Source organism: Chionomys nivalis, chromosome 23, assembly GCF_950005125.1.
Source record: "Chionomys nivalis chromosome 23, mChiNiv1.1, whole genome shotgun sequence".
NCBI classification, from domain to species: domain Eukaryota; kingdom Metazoa; phylum Chordata; class Mammalia; order Rodentia; family Cricetidae; genus Chionomys; species Chionomys nivalis.
Window position 1 is genome coordinate 13,147,897 of NC_080108.1, and position 13,970 is coordinate 13,161,866.

General features: G+C 46.4%; 1 protein-coding gene across 1 annotated transcript in view; it reads right to left on the bottom strand.

The window, feature by feature from the left end:
- Window positions 1-4,284: 4,284 nt before the first annotated feature.
- Pde8a (phosphodiesterase 8A) overlaps window positions 4,285-13,970 on the bottom strand; it is a 102,314-nt gene continuing 92,628 nt past the window's right edge. The window contains exons 18-22 of the mRNA XM_057755971.1: window positions 12,055-12,272; window positions 10,660-10,789; window positions 8,594-8,761; window positions 5,780-5,909; window positions 4,285-5,418 (exon numbers count right to left, since the gene is read on the bottom strand). Of these exons, the coding sequence (XP_057611954.1) occupies window positions 5,312-5,418; window positions 5,780-5,909; window positions 8,594-8,761; window positions 10,660-10,789; window positions 12,055-12,272 (753 nt within the window). The 3' untranslated portion in view covers window positions 4,285-5,311. The remainder of the gene's footprint in view (window positions 5,419-5,779; window positions 5,910-8,593; window positions 8,762-10,659; window positions 10,790-12,054; window positions 12,273-13,970) is intronic.

Sequence of the window (13,970 nt, forward strand, 5' to 3'; positions counted from 1 at the left end):
AGGAGGGCTACTGATTTTTTTTTTCAGTTGATCTTGTATCCAGCCACTTAACTAAAGGTGTTATCAACTGTAGGGGTTCTCTGATGGAATTTTGGGGTCACTTATGTATGCTATCATATAATCTGCAAATAGTCATACTTTGACTTCTTCCTTTCCAATTTGTAGCCCCTTGACCTGTTTTAGTTGTCTTATTGTTCTGGCTAAAATTTCATTACTGTACTGAATAGAAATAGTTGTACTGAATAGAGAGTGGACAGCCTTGTCTTGTTCCTGGTTTCAGTGGGATCACTGTGAGTTTCTCTCCATTTAGTTTGAGGTTGGCTGTCGGCTTGTTGTATACTGCCTTTATTATGTTTAGGTATGTTCCTTGCATCCATGATCTCTCCAAGACTTTTATCATGAAGGGGTGTTGGGCTTTGTCAAAGGCCTTTTCAGCATCTAATGAGATGATCACGTGGTTATTTTCCTTGTAGTTTGTTTATGTGGTGGATTACATTAACAGATTTTTATATGTCGAACATTCTGCTGGGCTAGTAAGGCCACTGGTACACAAGGCAATTCACAGGATCTGTAAACTTATAGTTTAAACACCAACTAATTTCTACAGCACGAACCGTGTTTTGATTTTGAAATCAGAAGACATTTCTGCAAAGGGTATCACAGCGCTTCTTTGACTCTTCACTCTGTATTGTTCTTGAAGTTTCCCCTAGACGACACCAGAGCCCTAACTCATTTTTCTGAATGCTTAATATAGTTGGTATGGAGACTGTATTGCTTTGGGGAAGACAAAAGAAAACAAAAAACAAAATCAAAACTTACTGGCTTAAAATCCTTAACTGCCAGCTGAGTGGCAGTGGCGCACGCCTTTAATCCCAACACTCTGGAGGCAGAGGCAGGTGGATCTCTGTGAGTTTGAGGCCAGTCAGGTCTACAGTGAGTTCTAGGACAGCCAGAGCTACACAGAGAAGCCTTGTCTTAAATCCAAATAAAAAGACCAAAGCAACAGCGCTTAGCTGCCTCGGTTTACTTGGGTGAGGAACGGAGCTTTGATAGTCTCTGAGCTGTACTGAGGTGTTTCTGGGACAGCTGACTCCAGGATTCGGTTCTTGCTGGCTGTCAGCTGTGCTCTGACGTTCCTATCCCCAGGGGCCTAGCCGGAGAGGTGACAGCTTTGTTAGACTAAGCAAGGAACCAGGGGGCAGTGCCCTCAGAATGCAAACTCCTGTAAGAACTGTGAGATGCTCCTTCAGTTTGGGGTGGTTCTTGAGTACAGTGACTGGTGTGTCCTTGTAGATGAGGGGGACACAGACACACAGGGAATCTAGTGGACGCAGAGACTGAAATGGTAAACTGACCAGTCAAGGATTGCTGGCAGTCACCTCCTGAAGAGCCTGCAGCAGACCTTGGAAACAAGTCGCAGCCAGATCCCGGAAGCAGCACCCATCTCTTCTGCCATATTCCCATGGTTAGAAGAAAGTCACCAGATCCTGGCCAGAGCTGTGAACGTCGGGCAGCAGGACTGTCACTGGGGAGCTTTAGAAGCCAAAATACCATAATTCGTATACACCACCATCATTTCCTTATTCTCCCGAGGACATCCAGACTGCTGCTAGCTTTTCACCACGACAGGACCGCAGGCAGAATATCCTTTGAACATATCTCCTAACGAGCATCGGAAAGTCTGAGATCCAAAGTTGCTGAGTTGAGGATTTATATTTTTTTCCAGACTGCTCTCCAAAGTGGTGGTGACAGCCCAGTTTCCACTGCTGATGTGTGAGAAGTTTGTTTTCTCATATCTGGTGGCTGTGGTCAGTTCTAGAGCATGCTAATCCAAAGGGCCTTTGTGATGTGTAGCCACATACCATAATATTCCATAACCTTCTGACTTCTGTGGGTCATGTCCAAATCTTACATCTTTCTTAGAATTTATAACTTTTATCGATATTTCCTTTGTGGTTTCTCAAGCTTCTGGTATAATTTTAAGACTTTCTACATTTTAAAAAAAGGTTTATTTATTAATTATATATGCATAGTTCTGCCTGCATATCTGCCTGCCGGCCAGAAGAAGACACCAAATCTCATTGCAGATGGTCATGAGCAGCCATGTGGTTGCTGGAAATTGAACTGGGGACCTCTGGAAGAGCAGCCAGTGCTCTCAACCTCTGAGCCATCTCTCCAGCCCGACTTTCTACATTTTCATGTCAGAAAGTGCCTTTACACATTTCTCCAGAGTTCTGCGCCCCTTATTTGTATGCATGCCTCTCCTCTTACCTTTTCTAGTCTATGTCCCCACCCCACCCTGTCTTCTAATGGCTGTGTTGTTCATGGCTTATCCTTGCTCTCCTCTTGGTCATTTTGAGTTCTGTCCTAAATCCTCTGACAGCTTCTGCAGGCTTTCCTGGCCATAGTCAAGGACAATTCTATCTTGATCTCTTTAACAATTAGCTTACCTTTTGTGTGCCTGTTTCTTCCATCCCTGGTTGTCACTGCTACCGCCTCACACACACCCCCCATTCTCTCTCTCCCTCTCCCCTCTCTCTCCCTCTTCCTCCCCCCCCCCTCTCAAATACACACACTCACACTCATTGGCTATCTTTGCTGGGATGTTTGTCCCCTTCCTGGATCTGCCGTCTAAAGGGCATCTCTGGCCTTTTCAGGGAGGCTCTAATGAACTGTGTCTCCACGTCTGAAGTTACCCATGGTCACTCTTTTATTTATTTATTTATTTATTTTGGTTTTTTGAGACAGGGTTTCTCTGCGGTTTTGGAGCCTGTCCTGGAACTAGCTCTTGTAGACCAGGCTGGTCTCGAACTCACAGAGATCCACCTGCCTCTGCCTCCCAAGTGCTGGGATTAAAGGCGTGCGCCACCACCACCCGGCCCATGGTCACTTTTTTTTTTTAAAAAATATTTATTTATTTATTATGTATACAATATTCTGTCTGTGTGTATGCCTGCAGGCCAGAAGAGGGCACCAGACCCCATTACAGATGGTTGTGAGCCACCATGTGGTTGCTGGGAATTGAACTCAGGACCTTTGGAAGAGCAGGCAATGCTCTTAACCTCTGAGCCATCTCTCCAGCCCCCCATGGTCACTTTTGAACACTAGTGTAGCTAAGCGAGTCCAGGTTGAGAGCCTCCTTTGATGTTTTGGCAGCTGAGACCCCCCAGTGACAATCTCCAGGTCTTTTTTTTCTCTTGAGTGCCATGTTCTACAGATGGCCGCGTGTGGATTTGTCTTATATGTTGCTGTAGTTTGAGGTCTTCTAAAAAGCCATGTCTTAGCTGGGCAGTGGTGGTGCATGCTTTTAATCCTGGCACTTAGGAGACAGAGGGCAGGGGGATCTCTGTGAGTTTAAGGCCAGTCTGGTCTACAAGAGCTAGTTCTGAGTCCAAAGCTACAGAGAAACCTTGTCTTGGGGGCAAAAATCACGAACAAAAAGCCACATCTTAAAGGCTTAGTTCCCAGTCTGGCGCTGTTGGGAGGTGGTAGAGACTTTGGCTTGGAGGGGGACATGTTCCAAAAGAGCAACATAGGACTCAACCTCCTTCCGCATTCAGTCCCCACTGAGCGCCCAGTAGGTGTGGACTGAAACTTCCAAAACAGTGAGCCCAGACAACCTTTTAACAGACACCCTTGTTTCAGACGTTCGTTAAGGTCACGGATTCGGGGTGCCCTTTAATTCCGAGGACTGCAGCTGTCAAATCATCCAAGCTCAAGCCTTGCTTGGAGCCTCCCCTTTGCTCTCATCCTGGATCTCATGTGGTTGGGGGTCACCACAGCCTGAGAAACTGTATTTAAAGGGTTGCAGCATTGGGAAGGTTAAGAAGCACTGGGCTAGAATGTCTCATGTGGGTCTTTTCAGATCTGTTGCTTTAAACAACATTGTATTCACTTTGTAATTAGATCTTCAGAAGTGCTAGGCCCCTCATTCTCCTCTTGTATTAGCAGCTTTTGTGGTGAAAATCCCGTTCTGCTGTCTCTTAGCCCATGGTGGCAGAGACTGCCTGTGGCGTTCCTTTCCTTTCCTTCCTTGGCACTAGGAAGGAAGAAAACGATGCTTCTTCCTAGTTGTCTTAGGTCCGTTATCTTCGTGTAGGATAAAGGGCCAGTTCTCCATGGAGGACTCCCCGGTCACACTGAAGAACTGGCCACAGGACCCTAGAAAGTTGTTTAGTTGCTCGTTTGTTCTATGAAGGAAATGTCTATTCCTAATTTAGAAAGATTATTAGAAATATTTTTAATTAGACAGTACCAAAGAAATGGCAACAAATGACTTCTTAAAAACAAATAGTTTAATTTCATCCAGAAAAAATACAGGTTTAAGAGGAAACTAACACTCTGACATGTCGTTGTCATCTTTATAGTATTATGCTCATTAAAAACATGAAGAGATATCACCTTTATACATTTCTAGAATCAAATACCCCATGTTAGTTATAAAATATCAACCACTAAGTGTCCCGGTTTGCTTTGTTTTTCTAGGACATATTTTATAGAAATGGTATAAAATAAGGCAGGCTCTTAGAAATGCAATTATAAAATTTAGGACAAAATGGTCACATCCAACTTTCTCTCCGAGAAGGCACACCTGCCAACTCCTGAGATCACAGCTGCAGCTCAGAACCAGGTCTGTGGATGTGGCTGCTCTGTTGCATGCTAGAGTGAAACCCACCAGCAAAAATCCCTCCCCACTAACATCAACAAGGGTTTAACATTTCTATAGTGTGATAAAATGTATCATTTATATTCTAATCTGCATTATGAAAATAAGTCTGTGCACCAACTCATAAACAATGAGAATTAATCGTAAATATGGTTGTGGCATCCGAAGGTGGCTTTGGCTTTGAAGTATTTTTAAATTCGTAGAAAATGTCAAACTTCTAATAAAATAAATAAAACATTTAATAATTGGGATAATCAACCTTAAGTTTGTCTCATTTGCTAGTCGATTTAAGGGAGAAGTCACTTCCAGTAGTGTTCCGAAACGAGCAGCTGGCCCTCCTGAGATTCGAGACATGTCCCCACGGCTGTCCTGTCTACTGAAGGAACTAGGAGAGACGGTGGTCACTGCCCTGCCATGGGTCACCTCTGCAGGGCCCTCGGGCCTGTGGTAACGTAGAGCTGATACAAGCCAGAGTTCTCGGGTGCCTTACTAAGGAGCCTTGCAGCAACATGACATCAGATGGTGGCCACAGAGGGCTGATGTTCCCGTGTCCTTTCGCAGGCTCTGCAGATGAGGCAATGCTTCTGCCTAACACACTGCAGAAGACAGGAGGGACAGAGCCTCAGACCAGATGTACACCCCGCTCTATTCTGGAGGGGGACGGAGGCTGCGCAGCTTCTTCTCATCCAGTTCTTTCCAGTACTTGAAGTTGTCATCTAGATGCTGCATGAGGTCAGGTAGGTCAACAAAGGCTGGGGAGAGAATGGGACGCAGTGTCTTCACGCGGCTTTATTTATGGGTTCGGGCTTCCTTATTTTCTTTCTGGGAGTAGAACTTGGGCCTTCTACCACAGAGCTATGCCCTGCCCCAGCATTTTAAGAAGGGCCAAGGGAGTCAGCAGTAATGTGATAACAAACTGCGGGGCATCAGCTCTGCACCCCTCCCCCAGAGAAGCCCTCAGGGCTCAGGGAGCTGGGGACATCCTTAGGAACCTCTCTGGGTGCCTCTTATCTGACAGGCTTCTTTCTCTCTGTTCCACCTGGGAAGTCTACGCTACATAACCGACTAACTAACTAGCAAGTCCCTCCTTAAGGAGGGTGCTGGGTTCCTTACCGTCCCAGGCGTCAAACATGTCTGTGATGAAGTAGTCAATGAAAGAGATCTGAGACTTGGGAATGCTGCAGGTGTTTCTGTCAAAAACCGGCATCACCACAGGCAAGTCCAGCTGTTTCTCTTCATCAGTCTGCAAAACAGAACACCCCATGAGCTCAGAATCCCACCCTGCCACAGGGCAGCCCCACAGGCTGCCTCTGTAGCATTAGCTACCTGTTTTGTTATATGTAATTTTACTATGTTAAAATTAAAACCTTTTTAGCTGGGCAGTGGCGGCGCATGCCTTTAATCCCAGCACGTGGGAGGCAGAGACAGGCAGATCTCTGTGAGTTCGAGACCAGCCTGGTCTACAAGAGCTAGTTCCAGGACAGGCTGCAAAGCCACAGAGAAACCCTGTCTCGGAAAACCAAAAAACAAATAAATAAACCTTTTTATTTAAACAGAAAAGAGGAGATAACGTGGGATTCCCCTCTGTATGCTGTGAATACCATTAGTTAATAAAGAAACAGTCTTGGCCTATGATAGGGAAAACTGAACTGAATGCTGGGAGAAGGAAGGTGGAATTTGGAGACGCCATGTAGCCACCAGAGAGGAAAGACGTGAGCTGCCAGCTGAAATCTTGCGGATAGGCAGCAACACTCATGTGAAAACCTAAAATAATGGAAATGGTTAATTCTAGATGTAAGAGCTAGCTAACAATACACTTTAGCTATTGGCCAAGTAGTATTGTAAATAATATAGTTTCTGTGTGATTATTTCAGGAGTCTGGGCGGCCAGGAAATGAACAAGCAGCCTCCAACAACATGGTGCCTATAAGCCCAGTACTCAAGAGGACGGGGGGGGGGGGGGGGGGGGTGTCGGCCTCAGATACCAGGGAGGTCAGCACAGGCTGGGGTGACACTCAGAAGACAGCAAGACTGAGTTTAGTGCCCACATACAATGTTAATGGTGACAGGCAAATCGTGTGTTGTTGCTGTGGTTGGTACAGCAGAGTTGGCTCATCTGGTTACCACTTCCGCAGCTATGCTGACATCTGCTCTGCTCCCCCAGGCCTGTGGTGGATCACTAGAGTAAGCGGCCAGCCTTCACTTCTGGGAACGGCCTGCTGGGTGATGACACAGCCCCTTCATGCTGATGGACTCAGTTTCTCTACATTCATGGTCTTGAGAAACTGTGATATTGCATGGTGCCGCCTTTGTCTGGTGTTGACAATGGGTAAGAACAGCCTCAAGATGAGCGGGAGGTGTTCCTGGCTCTTTCCCTTCTCACATAATCTCTAAGGCTGCCATTATTTCTGCCACACATGTTCGGATCCTATCTTCAACAATATCTTAGCTGCTGACTATAGATGACTTTTGATTCTGCCAATATTAAGTACACATGCGCTATGGCGATGGGCCCTTTTCTCACTGGGAAATGCAGTGCCCTGTCTTGTTCTAGTCTTTATGTGTATAATCTGCACATTATACTTGCCTGGGCCACTGTCTTTCCATTCTTTATATTGACAGTATCTTTTCTGGTCTGCCTGGAGTTGAGCTTTTGTTTTTGTTTTGCTTGGTTTTGGAGGTGCAGTGTCCCTAAGGAACTGTCCTGAGCTCTTGGTCCTCTCTCACCTCATTCTTCCGCGTGCTGAGATTACAGGTATGTATCACCATGCCCCGCCTCATCTGTTCTGATGAATGGTCTTTTAAGGGAGTGTTCCACTTATTAATATTTAATGGAATTGAATGTAATAATGCTGTTATTTACTTCCCATCCCCTGCCTCTTCCTACTGAGCTGTGATGACTGCGGATGACGCCCTGCATTCAGTCTCGGTGTTGAGCTCAGCAGACATCCTTTTTCTGTCTCATTATTTACAGTACAGACCCAACAATCAACATGAGAACCTTTGCTTAAAATAACTATGTCCTCTATAGACATCCGGGTACAGCCATGTCTTTCTATAGACGCCCAGGTATGGCTATGTCTCTATAGATGCCTGGGTTTGCATCTGGATCGCTTCCTTTCCACTTCCGAGAACTTCATGGAGCATTTCTTATAATGTAGGTTTACTAGTGACGAATTCTCCTAGTTTCCCTTATCTGAGAACCCTTGAAGGCTATTTCACTAGATACAGAGCTCTCGGTTGACAGTTTTCTCCTAATAGCAGCTTAAACATGTTGTTTCAGTGTCTTCTGGCCTCAGATGTAACCATGGCTAGCCTAGAACTCTCTAATGCAGACCAGGCTGGCCTCGAACTCAGAGATCTGTCTGCCTCTGCCTCCTAAGAGCATGGATTACAGGCATGCACAATTCAGGCCCTTGTTGGGCGCCAATGCCCCTAGCCCTCCCTGGGCCCCTCTGATCTATGTGCATATGTCTGCTCCCAAATCTGCAAACACTTTAGCAGTTTATTTTCCTTCTCTCCCAGGGAGATGTGAGGGGCACTGCTTTTAGGAGAAATCTAAAGAGTCCAAATAATGAAGACAAAGTATCACATTTTCAGACAAAGAAAACCATTTGTTATCAACAAATATACAAAATAAGTGTTCGTAAAAGATACAACTTCTTCTTTTTTTTTTTTTTTTTTTTCGAGACAGGGTTTCTCTGTGGTTTTTGGAGCCTGTCCTGGAACTAGCTCTGTAGACCAGGCTGGTCTCGAACTCACAGAGATCCGCCTGCCTCTGCCTCCCAAGTGCTGGGACTAAAGGCGTGCGCCACCACCGCCCGGCCTCTCTTCTAAGTTTAAGTCCACAGCCTCACGGTGTTCTTCCATTCCCAGCTTGAGTGTGTGCGCGTGTTTGTGAGGAAGGAATCAGGATGTAGCCTCTCACCTGGGAAAAATACTCCTCTGAAATGCGTGCAGCCCACTCGATGCAGTACTCCAGGGGCCGGCAGGGGTTGGACACATCAGCACACTTGATCATCATCCGTTTGATGAGAGCCCGGTTCTCTGGAGTCCTGAGCATAGTGTTCATGGAGTCCTCATTTTTGTCAGTTTCCTGAACCATAAGTGAAATCAAAGCAATCAAAACGGGCCCTTCATGCCCAGCCACCTTACCTAGGGTCTGTGATCTACAAAGTTCTACAGAGGAAGCACGGCCCAGTGAGAGTTCAGCAGGATTAATGTGGTGATTGCCTGACGATCAGAGAGTGGAGCTCGTCACTTGTTAGAGGCCAGGCGATGGTGGCACACAGCTTTAATCCCAGCACCCGGGAGACAGAGGCAGAGGGATCTCTATGACTTCAAAGCCACCTTGGGCTACACAAGATTGATCTAGTCTAAAAAGAGAATCAGAGCCAGGCAGTGGTGGCTCACACCTTTAATCTCTTGGGTGGGAGTCACATGCCTTTAATCCCACCACTAGGGAGGAGAAAACAGGAAGGGATTTGGCTGGGGGAGAGGAATGTGAGATGGGAGGAGGAGGAGACAGGAGCTCAAGACAGAGCTACAGTCTGAGAACTTGTAGAGACAGGATACCCCATTCGGTTTGAGGATTCTATATAGAGGTAAGAGCTCTCTAGTGGCTGGCTACTCTGTGCCTCTGATCTTTCAGCTTTCACTAATACCTGACTCTGAGTTTTTATTATAAAAACCCATTAGAATCTGTGCTAAACCCAGGCAGCTCCGGTGACTGGCAAATCTGCCCTTCTCTTTTTTTTTCTCAGTCTTTCTGGTGTCCTCCCCCCACCCTGTACTGGTAAGAACTCAAAAGGTTGGATTTTATCTTTTTAGGATATTTACTTCTCAGGACGAAAGAGCTCTGTGGCCAACCACCCCCTGCTCCACAACAGGGGTTTTGAGAATCAGCCTTCAGTGAACCCAGGTCACGCTAAGTGACAGTCCCTCATACTGCTTTAGTATCTGTGACATTCAAAGGACACAAAGCCCGTTTTGTTTGGTCTGGATTCACAACGAGTGTGAGAAGTGTCATTACATTATAATTGCTAACCCAGGAGGGGTCGGGATGAGGGGACTCATCCAGAGTGTCCCTACGTCCACACTGCCCTCTAACTTGAGGTCTACCGTCCCCTTTCTCTGGACAAGGAGACGGTAGTGACAGGAGCTGACACCTGCTTCACACGGGGCAGCTCTGACCAGATGCCAGTGTCACCCTTGCTAGGCAGCAGTGGCCTCCATATCCCGAATCCAGAAATGAGGGTGACAATACCGTCACTTTGGTGATCCCAGCAGAGGACCCTTATAGCCCTTCTCCTGCAAGGACAGCTGCTGCCACCATCAGATACATGGGGAGCAGCCGCTAAAAGCCCTCTAGGAGCCGGGGATAAAGCAGCTTCAATCCCAGCATTCGGGAGTCAGAGATAGGCAGATTTCTGTGAGATTGAGCCCAGCCTGATCTACTTATTGAATTCTAGGCCAGCAAGGGTTACATAATTAGAACCTGTTTGTTTGGTTGTTTTTTTTTTTTATGTGTGTGTGTGTTTTTAAAAAAACAAACAAAAGAGCCCTCTAGGGCTCCAACTGGCCTAGAATGTTCAGAAAGGAGGAAACATTGAGACAGTGCGCAGGAATGGTAGATCGTGAAAACTTGTTTTCACGATCTACCATGTTCTCCTACCAGATATCTGCATGTTAAATGATTTTTTTTGAACCAATGAAAAACAGAATTCAAACAGGTGCCATGGCTCACTCCTCTAATCCCAGCACTTGAGGCTGAGATAGAAGGGTCACTGAGTTCTAGGCCAGTCTGGGCCACAGAGTCTCTAGACAGACAGAGAGATAGGCAGGCAGGCAGGCAAATAAATAAAACAAATTTAAAAAGTAAGAAAATGGAAAGCCAAATTCATCATGCGCAGCAAAGGCCCTCCTGGGTCTGAGTTCTCCTTGGTGCTGGTGAGTGTGAGCCCACACGACAGCCTCAGGATGAGTTTCTCTCACCTCATTTTCTTGTGTTGACAAGGGCTTGGTAATGCTGTTGATAAATTTGTTGACATGTTCGAAGTGCTTTGTCATTTCCGTGGCCAGGACCATGTCGATAATACCCTGGCGTAGTGTGCGGTAGTCGTTCCTGTTTCAGTCAGAGAGGATGCTATAGGTTACTACTGATTCAGGCTAGTGGGCTACAATCTGTTTCCCAGGACGTACGCCTGCCGCAGCTATCAGTCCAGTACCACTCAAGTTAGACTTGCCTGCTGCATCACCAAAAAGGGGTTAGAGATCTGCTAACGGGCAGAATGCTGTAGCTTCCTATCACAGGGGTAACGGGCACAGTATACACAGTTCTCAGGATAAGATAGATTCTAGCTGGGACGAGCAAAGCCCTTTCCCTGTCTTTCTCCTTCCTCTCTGAAGACAGTCTCACTGTGTAGTCCAGGGTGGCCTCAAACCCATGACCTTTTAAGGCTAGAATTACAGGCGTGTGTAGACGTGTGCCACCAGGCCAGGCAAGCGCCACCATCTCCATAGTCATTAACAGTGCGCCCTGCATGGAGGAGCCCGGAGGCGCAGAGAACTTCGGATGGCCCTTCCATTAGCCCTAGTGTACTAGCCATGAACACCGTTCCTCCACAGCCTCTGCTTCAGTTCCTGTCCCAGGCTCCTGACATTTCCCTCAGAGGATTTCCCTCTGTGATTGACGGCTATCTGGACGTGCAGGTTGAGACACACCCTGTTCTCCCCAAGGTGCTTCGGTTGCAGGTTTTACCACAGCACTGGAAACCCTAGGTCTTATGGAGTCTCTGAAAACTGTGCTCACAAGCGGATGTGAGTAAAACTTAGAATCTCAGAGGTGGGCCTAATATAAGACATGGTACAATAGAGTTTTGTGAAGTCAGGACACTTTTTAAAAATTCTATATAAAATTTTCCTTAAAAATCCAAATTAAAGTATTTCCCTATTTGAGCTCTACTATGTATTAGGCACTGGGCTAGACGCAGAGTCACTGATGAAAAAGACGCGTGACACAGACTTTGCAGAACTGAGGCATCTGGTAATGTGACAAGGGCTATAAAATGGACTGGAGACTGAGCAATTATGAGTTCCGGTTAGCATGAGGATCAGAGAATGCTTCCTCAGGGGAGTGATGTGCGCACAATGACAAAAAGTGTGCTGTGTGCAGGAGGCAAAGAGGGGTGTGCCAGGCAGGCCCACCTGGGCAACTCTCAAGGCCTCGGTTCAGCCCAGCATGGGCTGCGTGGTGGAGCAGCAGTGGGGGCTGAGTGAGGAGAACCTGGTCCTGGGTTTGAGGGTGGAGAGGGTGCTGAGGTCAGTGGGAGTGCCCCAAGGTCACACTGCAGGCACAGCATTGGCATCTCGGCAACAGTCCCCTCTCACCTGTCCATGTTTTTAAAGATATTGCACTTGTCGTTTTCAAGGGTCAGCTGGAAGGCCAGTGCTGCGTGGTGGCTCTCCAGCACAGCGGTGTCATTGTACAGCACGGCCAGCTCATTTCCTGCGTTGCAGAGGAATGAGTTGGTTCGCCCAGGGTGATCCACGTCATGAATGGTGGCAGCGATGAGGGCGGCGACCTCGTCAATTGGATCTAAAGTTTCCTGCAAACAAGAACTCTTTTGAAAACCAATGTGCGTGACACCGGGAACAAGCCTTCAACGAGGCTTCTCTCTGTCTTTTTTAAAGAGATTTCTCTGATTCCCGAGGGAACCACATTGTCTGAGCAAATCTTGATCCCTCCTCTGCTCTGAAGCAGCCCATCTCTGCGCACGGCTACTGGATCCCGGATTGCCCAGCTCATGCCAAGCACAGGTGAGATGCGGCCAGCCTTCTCCAGACCCAATGCAAACTAGTCCAGAGCCTGGGGTTCCTGACTTAGCCATAGTATGCAAGTCAAGATAAATAATAACTTCAAAAATAAACACAGCTTATCTTAGTTGGGAGCTGCCCTACCTTTCCAATCCTTTTCTGAACATATTTTTGATGGAGGTGGGTCATCTTTCTATCTGTTGTTTCATTGGTTAAGTAATAAAGAAACTTCCTTTGCCCCTTTAATAGGACAGAAAATTAGGCGGAGTATACAGAACAGAATGCTGGGAGAAAGAAGCTGAGTCAGTGAGTCGCCATGATTCTCCCACTCCAGACAGACACAGGTTAAGATCTTTCCTGGTAAGCCAGCTCGTGGTGCTACACAGAATATTAGAAATGGGTTAGATCAATATATAAGAGCTAGCCAATAAGAGGCTGGAACTAATGGGCCAGGCAGTGTTCAAAAGAATACAGTTTCCATGTAATTATTTTGGGTATAAAGCTAGCCGTGCGGGCGGCCGGGTGCCAGGAACTTAGCCTGCCACTCATCACTACATATATTTAGCTAACATAAGGTCTTATGGATTTGGTAAAATGATCTGGAATTTATTCACCTCTTCCAGGGCTCTAAAAAGGTTTATATATAGTTTAAAAAAAATTGTCAAGAGCTATTTAACAGGGCTGGAGAGATGGCTCAGTGGTTAGGAGCACTCACTCCTCTTCCAGAGGACCTGGGTTCAATTCCCAGCACACACATAACAGCTCACAACTGTCTGTAACTCCAAGGTCTGACATTCTCATGCAGAAAGACATACATGCAGGCAAAACACCAAGCACATAAAATAAAAATAAATTATTAAAAAAAGAAAATTCCAAAACATCTGTCCTTGTGGTTTTACTTCTCTATGGATCTGAGTTTTCTCAGCCATTTTGTATGTGTAGTGATTGACAGACACTGTTAAGTTCTAGTTCTGTTGTGATTCAGCATCTACCGCTATCAACTGAGCTTCAAAACATTACGCCCAGGGCTGGAGAGATTCAGAGATTCCATTCTTGGCACCTACATGGTGGCTCACAACCATCTACAGTGGGATCTGATGCCCTCTCCTGGCATAAAGTTATACATTTAGATAGAGCACTCATAAGATAATTTTTAAAAAGATATTCAGGAGCAGGCAAGACAGCTCAGCACGTCAGAGTGCTTGCCGTCAAGCCTGACAACCTGAGTTTGAACTTCCACAGCCCGTCCTCTGGCTTCCACATGCATGGTCTCGTGTGTGTGTGCATTTGCGTGCACACAAACATACATGAGGAATGAAAATAAGGTATACATCTAATAAGCATGTTTTTTAATTTCATTTAAAATTCTAAGTTTTTCACTTTGGCTACGTGTAGGAAGTTAAGGCCTACCAGGCCAAAAGGAGCAAATCTGGAGTCTGCCTGGCGCTGTCAGAGGTGCTGACCGTGCTTAGCCAATGAGGGGCAGCCAT